General features: G+C 45.4%; 1 protein-coding gene and 1 non-coding gene across 4 annotated transcripts; both read right to left on the bottom strand.

The window, feature by feature from the left end:
* Positions 1-898: 898 nt before the first annotated feature.
* Positions 899-1,002, bottom strand: LOC111823583. Its single transcript, XR_002826639.1, has one exon. It is a non-coding gene; the product is annotated as a U6 spliceosomal RNA (small nuclear RNA).
* A 1,636-nt stretch (positions 1,003-2,638) lies between these two features.
* On the bottom strand, positions 2,639-7,699 carry LOC102423144 (SLA class II histocompatibility antigen, DQ haplotype D alpha chain-like). Of its 3 annotated transcripts, XM_006104427.3 has the most exons (5): positions 7,574-7,699; positions 4,243-4,491; positions 3,517-3,798; positions 3,111-3,284; positions 2,793-2,933 (listed from the first exon to the last, which is right to left on the bottom strand). In XM_006104427.3, exons 1-4 carry the CDS (start codon positions 7,653-7,655, stop codon positions 3,130-3,132), a joined length of 768 nt encoding a protein of 255 aa, XP_006104489.1. In that variant the 5' UTR covers positions 7,656-7,699; the 3' UTR covers positions 2,793-2,933; positions 3,111-3,129. The 3 variants fall into 3 exon arrangements, with proteins under 3 accessions (XP_023601460.1, XP_023601461.1, XP_006104489.1); XM_023745692.1 differs by lacking the exon at positions 3,111-3,284 and having other exon boundaries at positions 2,639-2,933; XM_023745693.1 differs by lacking the exons at positions 3,111-3,284; positions 4,243-4,491 and having other exon boundaries at positions 2,639-2,933; positions 7,574-7,690.
* Positions 7,700-14,935: the final 7,236 nt, after the last annotated feature.

Raw genomic sequence — 14,935 nt, 5'->3', positions numbered from 1 at the left:
CCTAAACTGGCAGTCAGACATCCCTCTCACAATCCTGGACCACTGGCTCCTAATCGCTCACCTGCCTGCCTGCCTGGTTGCCACTAACTGCCCTCCCCAGCCCTGCTGGCCTGATTGCCCCTCATTGCCCTGTGTGCTGGCCTGATCACCCCTAACTGCCCCCCCGATGCCAGCCAGGTTGCCCCCAACTGTCCTCTCCTTGCTGACCTGGTCTCTCCTAACTGTCCCCCCTGCCAGCCTGGTCACCCCCAACTGTAACCCCTCACTGGCCTGGATGCCCCTAACTGCCCCCCCCCCCGCGCTGGCCTTGTTGTACCCACTACTCCCCTGCTGGCCTTGTCATCCTCATGGCCCCTCCACTGGCCTGGTAGCCCCACGCAGCCTGCTGTTCAGTCGTTTGGTCGTCCCTCACTAACCCCCTGCTGGCCTGGTCACCCCTAACTGACACCCCTACTGGCCTGGTCACCCTCAACTCCCCTCCCTACCTCTCACCAGCCTAGTTGCCCCTCACTGCCCCTGCTGCCAGTCTAATTGCCCCTAACTGCCCTCCCTGACAGCCTGGTCACCCCCAACTGCACCCCCTACCTACCTGGTTGCCCCTTTCTGTGCCCCCTTCAGGCCTGGTCCCCCCAAACTGCTCCCCCTACCAGCCTTGTCACCACTCATGGCCCCCCCGCTGGCCTGGTCGCCCTACGCAGGCTGCTTGTTCAGCTGATTGGTCATCCCTCACTAATCCCCCTGCCGGCCTTGACGCCCCACGCAGCCTGTTCGGTCATCCCTTTGATTGTTTTGGATGTGACGGTCTCTTAGGCTTTTATATGTATAGAATACAGTTGATAGTCGCTATTGTTTTATATTAGTTTCAGGTGTATAGCACGGTGGTTAGGCATCTATGTAAAAAATCATGAAACACTTCATGGATTTGTGTGTCATGCTTGCGCAGGGACCATGCTAACCTCTGTGTTGTTCCGATTTTGGTTTATGTGCTGCTGAAGGGAGCACTAGCAAGGTATTTGTACACCATCTTAAGGCCCTACCTGCATATCAAGGTTATTCAAATTCTGTCAATACCTCTGCAAAGTAAGTATTATTCCCACATTGTGGTTGAGAAAAATATGACTCAGAATGTTAGATACTTAACCCTAGTGTTACACAGTTCAAATACTCGCTATAAGGTACTGGATTTGGATTTAGGTTTCTTTGAACCAAACTTTGCTGCATCAATTGTTCTGTTGGTATCTGTCTCTCCGTTACATGTTAAGCTCCCAGAGGCAGATGGCATGGACAGGGACAGCCTCATACCTCCTGGGGCTGTTCCACAAGCCATCCAAGGTACAATGTGTGGAGCAGTCATGTGGAGCTGAATGACTGAGGCAATGCAGGGAACACAGTTGCAAAGCGCGTGATGGCTCCACATCGGGTCATGCACAGGCTCAGGAGTGAAGTGTTGGATGCACCCGGAGTGCCAGAGCGTCTCTCTGTGGGTCCATCTCCCTGCCAGGGTTTCCACTGGGAGACAGCGAATCCAGAGCAGGCCAGCACCCACTGCTGCATGATCTCATCCCTGTGGACCAGGGCACTTTCTCCCTCACAGGCTCCCCTTCCTTAGCCAGGAGCAGAGGGCGGGGCGGGGGTAGCAAGCTGTTCTGCTGCTCCCAGTTGCACAGGGACACAGGATCCGGTGATGCTGATTGGGCTTACCTGCCTGGACACTCCCTGCAGCCACATTCACCCCGTGTCCCTCACATGCCAGGGTGGCACAGGCAAATCCACAGGTTAGCCAACAGGACTCATCCAGGAGGCGAGGCAAGCTGCACTCCCACCCCTTTCCCACTGGTTACTAAACCTAAGTAAGTACAAAGCATTATGGTCTCATTCTAATGCCCTCCTGATTTACTTCCATTTCTTCTCCTGCCTAGAGCATTCTTATCTCCTCAAAGGTAAAGAGAAGAGAGAAAATTTCTAATATCATCATTAACTTTAGAAATTTAAAGTTTTGAGAAAAAAAATTTTCTTTTTGATACTTTTGAAATTCAAATTTCCTTTCCCTTAACTTTCCTGTCATAACTTTTGAAAGCTATATTATAGTAAGTATGGACTTCCTTCTTGTTTTTGTATTTCTGATGAACAAAACTGTGCCAAGGGTAGAGGGTATAAATCATTGATGGCGAACCTATGACATGCATGTCAGAGGTGACACTTGAACTCATTTTTTTGGTTGATTTTTCTTTGTTAAATGGCATTTAAATATATAATATAAATATCAAAAATATAAGTCTTTATTTTACTATGGTTGCAAATATCAAAAAATTTCTATATGTGACATGGCACCAGAGTTAAGTTAGGGTTTTTCAAAATGCTGACAAGCCGAGCTCAAAAGGTTCGCCATCACTGGTATATATGATCCTCACTGATGCCCGAATTGGGGATGGGGGAGAGGCAGTGGCCAAGGGTGGGAACCAAATGAATAGAGAAATCTTAATCTCATCTAACATATCAGGCTATATTTGGTTGCTCTTTTGTTACTGGACATGAAATATGATCTGTAAAATGAAAGGGGCCTGAAGCATGAGGGTTTGCCATTCTTAGCCATGGTCCTATTCAGCCCTGAGATGAAAGAGGAAAAAATTCAATAAAAGACCTCATAAAGGGATTTATTGTTTCCATGGAGATATCAGATCAGGGCCACAAGGGATTAGGAATATCCCAGGGGTCTCCATAGTAGGTAATGGCTGAGAAAAGAAAAAATGTCAGGAGTAAGTGGGAGAATTCCAAGGGTTTGTGAACTCTGTGAGGACACAGCACCTTCAGTCCCAGAGAAGAGATGACAGGAGGGGCATTGGAGGAGAGAAGGCATATGATGGACTTGGCCAGCGAATAGTGCCAGGTCACCCAGCATGTCCACTCTTCTGCTCTTAGGATTGGCAACACACCTGCAGTAACAGGACAGACATGAGATTCATTGGTCTCAGGGGCTCGGTGCTATCTTCATGCTGTTTCCCAATTTTACTAGCGCTTTTCAACCACAGTTGTGTCCACAATCTCTCCCCACTCTCCTTCCTCCTGTCCTGTGTCTCCCGGTCCCAGCTCTAACAAATGGGAATCCTTACCTTCCTTCTGGCATGTGACTCACAAGGGCCCTTGGTGTCTGGAGGCACCAGCTGGGCGCAGGCCCTGGATAATGAAGACGGTGCCCGTGACGATGCCCACGAGGCCCACGGCCAGGCCCAGGGCGCAGACCACTGTCTCCGTCAGCTCTGACATGGGGGCTGGAATCTCGGGCTCTGTGGGAGTGAGGTCATGGAGGTCAGAATGCAGAAGGTTGGCTCACAGCATGTGTACAAGATGGGGTGGGAGGGGTGGTGTTGGTTCTACAAAGACTTGGCTCCTGGTTGAGGGAAAATAATGAAGTTTACCATTAGAAATCCTTGAAGTGTAGAAAACAGGCTTTGGGCCATGAGATTTAGGAGCTAAAAGGCAGAGTGTCTGACATGACAGAGGAAAGAAGATACACACCCCAGTGCTTCAGGAGTGGCTGGTCCAGCCCCCAGTGCTCCACCTTGCAGTCATAGACGTCGTCAGCAGAAGGGAGGAAGGTGAGGTAACTGATCTTGAGGAAGGAATCATCACTCTTGGACAGGAAGCTGGTTTCAGAAACACCCTGTGTGACTGAGTGCCCGTTGCTCAGCCACGAGATGTTGATCACAGGAGGGAAGATGTTGTCCACGGCACAGATGAGGGTGTTGGGCTGGCCCAGCTCCACGGGAGACTTGGGAAACACAGTCACCTCAGGAACCTCTATGGTGAGGAAACAGCACTGGGTTTAGAATCGTGGGCAGCTCTGCCCTGAGGGTCCCTGCTTCCTGGAGGGGCCTCCCACCAACGTTTCCCCATCGGAGAGCAGAGATGCTCTTGTTCCCTCTGCTTGTGAGCCGCTGTACACTGCCCGCCCGTCATCCCCACGCCCTTCTCTCTGTGGGCCCCTTGGTAGGGGAGGACGTCTATGGGACCCGTCCTTGAAGGAGTTGAGGATTGCATAGGGGAGCAAGAATCTGTATTTCATGGAAATATGTGATTTGTAAGAAGGTAGAGGATGAGGGTTCAGCAAATTCCATGAGAAGATCTGGGACTCCCTGGAAAAGAGACCATTTTATAGAGTGAAGGGAATCTATTCAAAAGAAGAAGGGAGTGACGCCTGGTGAAAAGTAGAGTCAGTAAAGAGAAAGGATGGTGGGCACATACCATTGATAGCAGCTGTATAGTTGGAGTGTTTAATCATGATGTCCAGGTTGTGGTTCATAGTAGCTATGTTTCTCAGTCCACCCTGTGGGTCAAAACCTCCAAATTCACTTAACCCAGGCAGCCGCCAGACAGTCTCCCTCTTATTTTGGTCCACGTAGAATATCTCCTCTCCATCAAATTCAAAAGTGTACTGGCCTGAGGAACCATAAGACTGGGAGAAGCATGGGCCAAAGTTCCCAACGTGGTCAGCTGATGAGTGAGGTGGGAGCAGGGAGGTGTAAAACACAGGAGAGAAAGGATCTCATTAAACAAACAGACAAGAGACAGACGTGCAAACATGGGATTCACCTTTGGCACATCCTGCAGACTGTCCCCAGTGCCTGCTCCCTCCCCTGGCTGTCTTGTTAGAATCCAGCTGCCTCTCCACTCCCACATTCGCTCCTGTCACAGGAACAGAATTTCACAGGTCTGTTCACTGCTGTTCTCTGCCTGCCTAGCTCAGCGCCTGGCACCTCATGGGTTAATAATAAATACTGAAATGGGCAGAACAAGGAATTAATGAATGAACATGGCCTTAGCTTTCTTTCCCAGAGATTCAGTTTACCTTCCTCTGCTTCATAAGTTTTCTCTCTCAATTTCGTCTTCGGTTAATAACACGCTCATTGTGGGTCCTCTCCCCTCAGGAATGGCTCAGAACAGAACATGTTCTATGCAAGGATTCCTTCCTCCTTTTATCTTTTTTTAACCAAGGAAAAGCACACCCAATATCATTGTTAAAGAATTGCCTCTATTTTAGGGAATAAGAAAGAGCAGGATAAGAGCGGTGACAATATCACAAAATGCATAAATGGTAAACAATGCTTCTAAGGTCTTTGCTTTTTTCAGTTTTTGTTGTTTTGTTAATCTTCACCTGATATTTTTTCCATTGATTTTTTTTTTTTTTTTTGAGAGAGAGAGAGTTGGCTGGAGGGAGGGGAGAGAAAGAAAGAGAGAAACCTCTCAGATCAATTGGTTGCCTCTGCCAGGCAGCTCTGGGGATTGAACCTGCAACCCAGGTACCTGCCCTTGACTAGGAATCAAACCTATGACCTTCCATGGGCATGCCAGCACTCTAGCCACTGTGCCACCAGCCAGGGCTAAGGTCTCTGCTTCTGGAACAGGGTGGTCCTTAGAGGAGAGGGCCTGGTTTCCTCTGAAATGAAACTGGAAACTTCATTAGACTTGGACTTCTGTCATTTCCCACCATCTTCTTTTCTTGAAGGATGTTACTAAACCTCTCCTTTTTCTGACTCAACACTTATCTTGTGGAGGACTCAACGAAAACTCTGGTCTTTCCCTCGAATGGACAGTGGACTTGGTGTGACGCCAAAGCAGAAGGCAGCCAGCCCAGCTGACTCCGCCCAGGGGAGCCTGACTGGACAACTTGTCTGAGCCTTTTACCGTTTCCTCTTCCCTCCCTACTTCCCAAGTATCAACAAGGTTTCAGACATTGCGAGGAGCGAGGAGTATAACATGGACCACACGCAGTCTCTGCCAGCAGGGAGCTTAATGAATAGGGTAGTCCGGTGAGTATGGAGCCAATAGGTGTAGTGTGCTGAGTCCTCCACAAATACCTCACCTGCCACTCAAACCAGACGTCACCCTTTCATGCTCCTTGGACTTTACAAGGGTCTGTTTTCCTCCCTCAAATTATCTTCCAGGATTTTCTGGACACCTCCAGTTCATTCTTGACGTTTCTGCTTAGTCACCAACTTCTTAGCTAAGTCCTCTCTTTAAGCATAGTTTTGACCACATTATGATCTCCAGTCCCTCCATGCAAATGTCCTGTTTGCAAGTTTATCTAGTCCTCATACTATCAAAGCCTCCTTGTCCTTGTAACAAATCCTCTTGGGAAGACTGACAGACACGAAGGTAGCAGCATCCTGTGAAAGTTAGACTCAGTGGTGTCCCAAGGCTGCATTATGACTCATGAGCCCTAAGCACTGTTGTTAGGTGGGTCTTTATTTTTCCATAAAAATATTAAAAAATCATATCTTATGACCATATTGGTACAAAGGCAAATATAATCCAGGCTAAATTAAAATAGTTTCTTCTACCCTCAAAGTTCATTTTTTCTTCTAATTTTAAAAGAAAGAAAAACATTTTCATGGGGCCCTACAGGCATTGCAGGCCCTTGAACCTGTGCCCACTGTGGGGGATACATCGAGCCGGACCTATTGAGAAAAGGGAACTTGGACGTGCTCTGGAGAAGCAGGCAAAACTTTCCTACCAAACCAAGAAGCCTGGGAACAGCCATGGTTAATAACGTCGCTGAAGATCAGGGTAACCTCCAGTTCACTTCCCCTTGAACTACAGTGCTTGGTTTTTCTACTTTGCTTTTACAAATCCACTCTTCATGCCAATAAAACAACAGCAAAAGAGCCAAGAATGGATCCTGGAAAGAAAGGAGGGTAAAGGAATGACGAAGAGAAGGTAGAAAGGTGAGCAACAGAGGTGGTGGGGCCCAGGGGACCAAACCCTGATTGGTCGCCCAATCTTCTTGCAGAGCTTCCTTACATGAGGTAAAGGACTGGCTGTATGAGGTTAATATAATTTAATCCACCAAGTTTTTACCATAAATTTCCCAATTTTAAAATAAAAGTAAAGATATTCCCTGCTTTGTTAAAGAAAAATTATAAAGCTATACTTGTAATAGTAGTAAATTCAAAATATCATTAATATTTATTAGTCTTCCTTACTTGGGAAGCATATCTAATGCCTATTTCACTTAATTTTTTTGTAAGGTGACGCAGAAGAGGTGACTGAGATTAAGTGAAAACTGTGTGATAAAATGACTTGTCTGAAGGCCCTCACTGGGCTGTTTTCCCATTCCCCACCCGCCAGTTCTTAGCTTGTAAATGTATGTGAATCTGAGACAAAGCAAAGAACCCTTCTTTATATCTACATAGAACACATAAAAGGTAAACTACAATAAAAATATATAAAAAGCTCCAAAAATTATTCAGAAAAATTTGGGAACAATAGTTCATTAATTTTGGTAACAGAACATCCACGTATGAAAACACCCCTAATCTTTGAGGCAATCACGCATGAATGCCATAGAGCTTCAGGGTATATATGGCCTTGGTGCAGTGTGCAACAGCTCAGGTAGCAAATAGAGTTGATGGGGACTCTGGTTTCCCACAGGAGGAAGGAACATAATTTTTGGATCTGCGTAATATTGAGGATGCCTTTGAGGAATCACTACTGTTTCTGTGCAAATCTCTATCTTTTTTACCCTCCAATTCTGTTTCCCCCGTCCAGTCCCCACATGGCTCAGCAGAGCACTCACCCACAATGTCTTCACCTCCACAGCGACTCAGCACGGTGATCAGGGCGAGGGCCCCCCAGATCAGGGCTCTGTTTAGGGCCATCCTCTTCTCAATGTGGTCTCAGCAGTTGCTGCTCTGAGTTGTAGAGCAATGGGAGGACTAAGCAGAGGAAGAAATCTAAAAACACCCAAACCAAACCCTGCAGGTCAGGATCTGGCCAATCAGAAACACCCCCTGTGATGACACCTCAGTTGCCGGCTGAAGAGTGTGTACCAGGAGGCCTGGCAGAGACTGGGAAATCCCCGGGTTCTGAGGTTCTGATGCAGCCTCCACTCCAACTGGACCTGAGGGAATTCTCCATGAAAGAAGGCGTCGGAGCCAAGGCAGAGCCCTGCAGGAGCTCTGGTGCTCTGAGTTGTTCTGAGTGGCTGTGCGTCCATGTATTCTTTTAAATTCTCCTATCCGACTACACCAGGACTGGGTCTTCTCAAACTCTGCTCAAGTGAAAGTTAGACTCAGCGGTGACTAGGCTGTATTATGACTCCTGAGCCCTGAGCACTGTTGTTAGGTGGGCCTTTATTTTTCCATAAAAATATTAAAAAATCATATTTTATGACCATATTGGTACAAAGACACCTTTTCATGCTCCTTGGTCTTTACTAACTATTGGTAACTTAGTCCAAGTTCCTCCTTTATCCTCTGCTCACTAGTAACAGGTGTTGGGCCCGAGCCCCTCTGCCTGGGGCTGGACCTCCTAGGACGCCAGGTCTAAGAGAAGCCATGAGAGGTTGTGGGTGTATAAGAATGAGTCTGTATTGCTGAAGCCAGTGGCTATATAGCTATCAGACAAGACAATCCTCACAGCAAAGGCCATACAGGCAGGCCGCCAGACACCAGCTGGTGAATGCATATCTTTCCCATAAAGCAGCATCAGTTTCTGTACCCACAGCTATTATCTGAACAGCTACATGCTGCCTCCTAGACTCGCCGCCTCACATTGTAGCGGTGCCTGAGCTCTGGCTCAGCAGCTTCTCCTGTCTCTCCTGCCCCGTTGCTGTCTCTAGCAGACTTCTTCATACATGCCATCGGAGCCGCTTCCTCTCCATTCTCTAGCAGACTTCTCACTCCATCCTCAGCTGACTCCAGCTTACTCAGCCAACCAGCTGGTCAGTAATCTACTTTTATAACATTTAAACAAAGAAGGCTCTGTGCCAACAGTGACATCAATTATTTTGTTTACTGAAGGGCACTGTGTACCATGTGTCCTTGCACCTGCTCATGGTATCTTGGCCTGATTAGGATTCCCAGGCTCAGAGTACTTGGACATTCTGATTAGGCTCATGCCCAGAGCAGCCTTTGGTCATTGGTCTGGTGTATTGATGGCAAGGCCTCTGTGCTCCCACTGGCCTTGAATATCTGGGGACCTGGCATGGTTCCCACAGGAGGGAAGGTATTAAATCAGAATCTCCTCTCCTGTGTGTGTCTGCTGGTTCTCACAAACCTAAATAACCAAAACATGAACATTGTCTGAGCCACAAAAATGACCAAGCATACCTCTCTCCCAGGTAACGTGAATGACTGCTGCTCCTTTTTATTATTTTTTTAAGAGAGAGAGAGAGCGAGAGAGAAACATCGATTTGTTGTTCCACGTATTTATGCATTCATTGATTGCTTCTTGTATGTGACCAGAGGCTGAACCTGAAACCTTGGCATACCCAGCCAAGGCTACCCAGCCAGAGCTGACGGCTGTGTTTCTACCAATTGTAGTTTTAGCTTCAGTATTGCCTTCCTTCCTTCCAGGTAAAATGTATTAAGATGCCCAGTTATAGAACTACCTATCCTGCACCCACTTCCTAACAGAATCCCATTAAGGACAAAGTCTCTATTTCTCAAATCCTTCCCAAGATCACCTACAAGCCCAAACCCTCAGGTTAATGATCAGCTTTATGTGTCAGCTAGGTTATATGCCCCAGATAGTCAATCAAAGGTTGATATTTTATACATATGACTAAAGCCCACAATCCATTGACTTTGAATGACAGAGGTCATGCTGGATAATGTGACTGAGCTGGATCCATCAGCTAAGGGTTTTATATATATAGCTTTTTTAAGGTGGATTTCTTGAGGGGGGGGTGTCAATTACAAAGTTGTTAAGTTTTACTTATCTATTTTTATATTTTATTGATTTTTAGAGAAAGAAGAAGAGAGAGTAATAGTGAGATAGAAACATTGATGAGAGAAACATCAGGGATAGCCTGCCTCCTGAATGCTCCCTACTGGGGATCAAGCCTGCAACCTGGGCATGTGCCCTGACCAGGAATTGAACTGGTGACCTCTTGGTTCCTGGGTTGTTGCTCAACCTTTGAGCTACACCACCTGGGCTATGCATATATTTTCAACTCTGTACACTTATAATAGAGAAAATATCTTTTTTACAAATGCTCATGAAAACTGACTGTATATTATGTCATATTTATGAAAACTGACTATATATTATGTCACAAAGAAAGCCAGGATGAATTTCATACAGTAGAAATAGCACACTGTATTCTGTGTATACACAGTAGAAATTAGAAATTTATAAACAAACAAAAAAGACTAAGGGTCCTGTTGCTTAGAAATGTAAGAGCTTTTGAAAAATAACTCTTGGTTCAAAGGCAAATACAAATTAGAAATTTTTATTTCTGCGGAAAATTATAATAAAAACATGACATACACGGTGGTATTTAAAGCAGTGCTTAGTCTAAAATTAATGATATTCCTATAGCATAAAGCAATAATCAAATTTCCAACTCAAAGGCAACAAAATGAATAACACCGTGAGCTGAAAGAGAGTAAAAAAGTAATATGAAGCAGACGCCATCTCACCCCCACTCCAGGTTTCCTCAGTCTGGCCTCTGAGTCTCCTCGAATCTCTCCTTCAGCAGATCCCGGGCTAATGAAGGGTAACATACCCATCCCTTGCCAGGGGCTCTGGTATTATTTTTGAGCTCCTTTAGACCTTCTCTTGGATCTGGAATGTAGAGAACTGCTTCTCTTACTTCCAGCCCCTTAGCCCCAGGAAGAGTTTCACAAAAACAGAATTCCAGAGCAGCTCCCTTCACTTACTAGAAAACTGTCTCCTCTTGCGCTTTGTGAATTATGACTTTTAAGCATCATAAAATGTCCATCTTAATCATGCTTAATATGTTCTGTTCTGAATGCTGTGACAATACCCCTAATTTATTTTTACTTGACTGATATATTTATACACTAGAGGCCCAGTGCACAGATTTGTGCACCAGTGGGGTCCCTCGGCCTGACCTGCAGGGATCAGGCTGAAACTGGCTCTCTGACATCCCCTGAGGGGTCCTGGATTGCAAAAGGGCACAGGCCAGGCTGAAGAACCCCGCCAGTACACAACTGGGGCCAGAAAGGGACTGCGGGAGGGTTCCAGGGTGTGTCTGACCCATCTTGCCCAGTCCTGATTGGCCAGACCCAGCAGCAAGCTAACCTACTGGTTGGAGTGTCTGCCCCCTGGTGGTGAGTGTGCATTGTAGTGACTGGTCAAACGAATGGTCAGACACTTAGCATATTAGGCTTTTGTTATATAGGAATATGTTATTTTTACAAATCTACTTTATTGAGATACACATCATCTAGAGGAAAAGATACATATTTTAAGTGCACAGTTCAATATTATCTGACAAATATAAACACCTGTGTAAACACCTTCCTGATCAAGATTTAGAATTTCCAGCACCCTGGAAACTTACCTCTGCTCCTTTGAGCTCAATCTCCTCCTAACCCCACTGCAAATAACCTATGATAGGATTCATTTTGCTGAAAATTAGTTTTACTTGATTACAAATAATATGTACCTACCCATCTGACTTAAAAATATTTTAAAATTGATATATAATTGACATATAACATATTAGTTTCAGGTATACAATATGATGATTTGATATTTGTATATACTATGAAATAATCACCACAATAAGTCTAGTTAACATCCATCACCTCACATAGTAACATTTTTCCTGTGATGAGCACTTTTAAGATCTACTTTCTTAGTAACTTTAAAATATACAGTCCAGTATTAACAATAGTCACCATGCTGTCCATCACATCTCCATGACTTATTTTATTCCTGCATGAGGTGTATGTTCCTGACAATTATTTATTTCCTTATTGTATTCCAAGTGCCTGGCATAATGCTTTTGAGTGCCCATGAGTCACTTTAAAGGCACCTGTCTCAACAAAAACTAGCTACTCAACTGGAGGAGAAGCCAGACCACCCCACCCAGAATTTTCTTTATTTTAGAGATCTCTGATTTCAGTAACTGGCCACTTGAACACTTATTTTTCCTTCCTTGCGCTTTAATTTCCCCTCTTAGGTTTTATTTAATTTATTTAAACGTTTTTATTTTTTAAAGTTACTGTACAATATTAGATAAGTTTCTGGTGGATAGCATAGTGATTTGACATTTGCATACCTTATGATGTTTCCATGGCTTGGCTATTGTAAATAATGCCTCAATGAACATGGGTGTGTGTGTGTATATATATATATATATATATCTTTAGAGTTATTGTTCTTATTTTCTTTGGATAAATACCCACAACTGGAATTTCAAATTGGTAACTGGCCAAGAACTGTTCCCATTTGTTACCGTTTTGTGGGTCCCAAAAATGCAAGACCCTGTGGCTTCCAGAGCCACGTGGTCAAAGGTCACTGGGTGGGAATGGCAAAACCCAGGGCATCAGACATAAAAACTTGCCCAGGACGCAGGTTTAAGCTTCCTTAGGAGGGACTGGCATTCTGGAGCACGGAAGAGGGAGAGCACAAAGGTAGCCCTGCCCTCCAGGGTCTCTGGAAAGGGTACAGTCAGCCCTTGGATGTGTGTTTAATTAGAAGCCCGCCCCTCTGGCCACAGCTCTCGAGATACACTAACAGGCCTCTTTCACAGAAACACTAGGCATATCAGTCTGTTGCTTTTCTGCTGTGCCGGGGTGTAGTAGGCTAGGACCTGCCCCTCCATCTCTTACAGTTCCACAGGACTGAGTACAAGTGCAAGGAAGTATAGAGACAGGACAGGCAGTGTTAGGGAAGATGGGGGTCCATGGGAGAGTGATACGTATGTGAAGGGCAGAGAGAGCTCCAAGACGCCAGAATGCTTATCTTACTTCTACAGAGGATAGAGAAATGTCACAATGTTCTATTGTACCCCGCGAATCACACAAGAAGGCCTCAAGAAGTGAATTAAGGAGCCACATTTATTTCAAAGCCGGGACTATGAGGGGGCAATATGCTCTCCAAATCTTGTAGTGCCCTCTTGACCAAAACATCAGACTTATATAGGCAAATATCACAAAGGTATTGATTACATCTCGAGGTTTGGAATGAGGAACCTGGTTTGCAAAAAGCAGTTTGTTACAAAAGCTTAGACTGATCAAGTTAGTTACAAAGATTAATTATAGTTTCGGGACCACTGAGTCAATGGAAACACATTATCTAGAGCCACTGAGGCCATTTAGAGTAATTGTGCTGTCATGGTCTCTAGGTGCAGAAGAATGTGTTTTGAGAGACCAGTAAGATCTCTTAAATGGGGGTATTCAAACCACAATCAATGGAGTATTCAATTGAATGAGATAACTTATATAAGTTCAGGAAATCAAATTTCTATTATTTTAGCAAACAAATAATTACAGAAGCCAAGTCAGCAGGGTTAAAATATTAAACAGCAATTTTTATCCAAGCATGATTGCTACCATGCTTCAACAAGACATTTTATTCTATGAATTTTATTCAAATTTCGTGAGACAAGAACCTACAAGGAGAATCTATTCGCCAAATCCCATGTTACACAAACACTGTGGGCACCAGAGACAGGTAATCAAGAGGTGTTCGTTCCTTGGGTGGCAGATGCAAAATTGGAGCTCCAGATGAGTACACAAGCTCCCCCCAGGAGGTACTGGTGACTGGGAGGGAGGCAGAGGACAAGCACAAAGAGGTGCACGCTGTGCTCTGGCCTCTGACTGGCGCCCCTAGATGTGTGCCAAACCAGAAGCAAGCCCCTCAGGTGGAATTTCTGAGACAAACAAATGGGCCTCTTTCAGGACAGACACCAAGTGTCTCAGTCTGCTGTCTGCTGTGCCCTGAGGGTTTTGGGCAGCCAACAACTGTCTCTCTGTTGCAGTCACTCAGGACTCATAAATGCAAGCTCCACAAGAGCCAGGTGATCAAGCTGCAATAGCCACAAAAACCAGGACCCCAGATGTAACCACTGGGGCCAGATGTTTGATCAAGTTGTTTCTGTAAATGATGACTTGTGAATTCACATGCAGCTGTGGACCAATAGCCTGTTTGCTTAAAGGACTCTAGGAGCTAACCTCAAAGGAAGCAGACTCTTCCTTCAGGCATTTTAGCTCCAGGAGCTTTGCTCACCTTGGACTGACAAAAGCCAGACCCTTGACCTGCTTGGGGATGATTATTGAAGCAGATTGTGCTGACTGGCACACAGCACCTCAACACAGCCCACAACCCCCTCAGTTTCCTTTGTCTGCCTTCCCCTACCACCTCTCATAAAAACCCCTGCCTGACTGAGATGTTTAGATGGTCTTTGTGATGAGAGCTCCCCATCTTCTCAAGCTGCTGGCTTTGGAATAAACCATTTTTCCTTCTGAGAAAAGTTAGCCTGACATGCAGGCAAACAGGGCAGGGATTCAGTGGAAAACAAAGGCAGGTGGAACATAGTCAGGGCAGACACAGCAGTTTGAGCAGCCTAATCACAGGAACCAGCCTTCCTATATAATAAAAGGCTAATATGCAAATTGTCCCCATGACAGTTCAACTGACCAGGAGTTCCAATGTTCCCTATGATGTGCACTGACCACCAGGTGGCGATGCGGAACAAAGGAAGGTGCCAGCCAGCAGCCAGCAGCCAGCAGGCAGCAGCCAGCAGCCAGTGGAAGGAAGGCTCCGATCAGCCCTGATTTCAGGCCAGGCCTAGGGACCCCCTACTACTACAATAATGGAATGTTTTTGTTCAGAAAGAGAGATTATAAAAACAATTCCATTTACCATCGCACCAAAAAAATTAAGCTACCTAGGAATAAACTTAACTAAAGAGGTAAAAAACCTCTACTTAGGAAACTACAGGACGTTGATAAAAGAGATAGAGGAAGACATAAACAGATGGAAGAACATACCGTGTTCATGGATTGGTAGAATCAACATCATTAAAATGTCCATACTACCCAAAGCAATCTATAAATTCAACACACTTCCCATCAAAATACCCACGGCATACCTCACAGATCGAGAACGAACTCTCCAAAAATTCATTTGGAATAAAAAAAGACCCCGAATAGCTGCAGCAATCCTGAGAAAGAAGAAA

Source organism: Myotis lucifugus, unplaced genomic scaffold, assembly GCF_000147115.1.
Source record: "Myotis lucifugus unplaced genomic scaffold, Myoluc2.0 scaffold_568, whole genome shotgun sequence".
Taxonomy (NCBI): Eukaryota; Metazoa; Chordata; class Mammalia; order Chiroptera; family Vespertilionidae; genus Myotis; species Myotis lucifugus.
The sequence above is the reverse complement of the archived record's forward strand: the minus strand, read 5'-3'. Positions and strand labels throughout refer to the sequence as shown.

Excerpts from the sequence above, each read along its gene's own strand:
- LOC102423144 (XM_023745692.1), bottom strand. The coding sequence starts at position 7,655 with ATGGCCCTAAACAGAGCCCTGATCTGGGGGGCCCTCGCCCTGATCACC. Across the intron at positions 4,492-7,573 it reads TGGAGGTGAAGACATTGTGG|CTGACCACGTTGGGAACTTT; the intron begins GTGAGTGCTCTG and ends CTCACTCATCAG. Across the intron at positions 2,934-3,516 it reads GCCACTCCTGAAGCACTGGG|GTGTGTTGCCAATCCTAAGA; the intron begins GTGTGTATCTTC and ends CTGTTACTGCAG.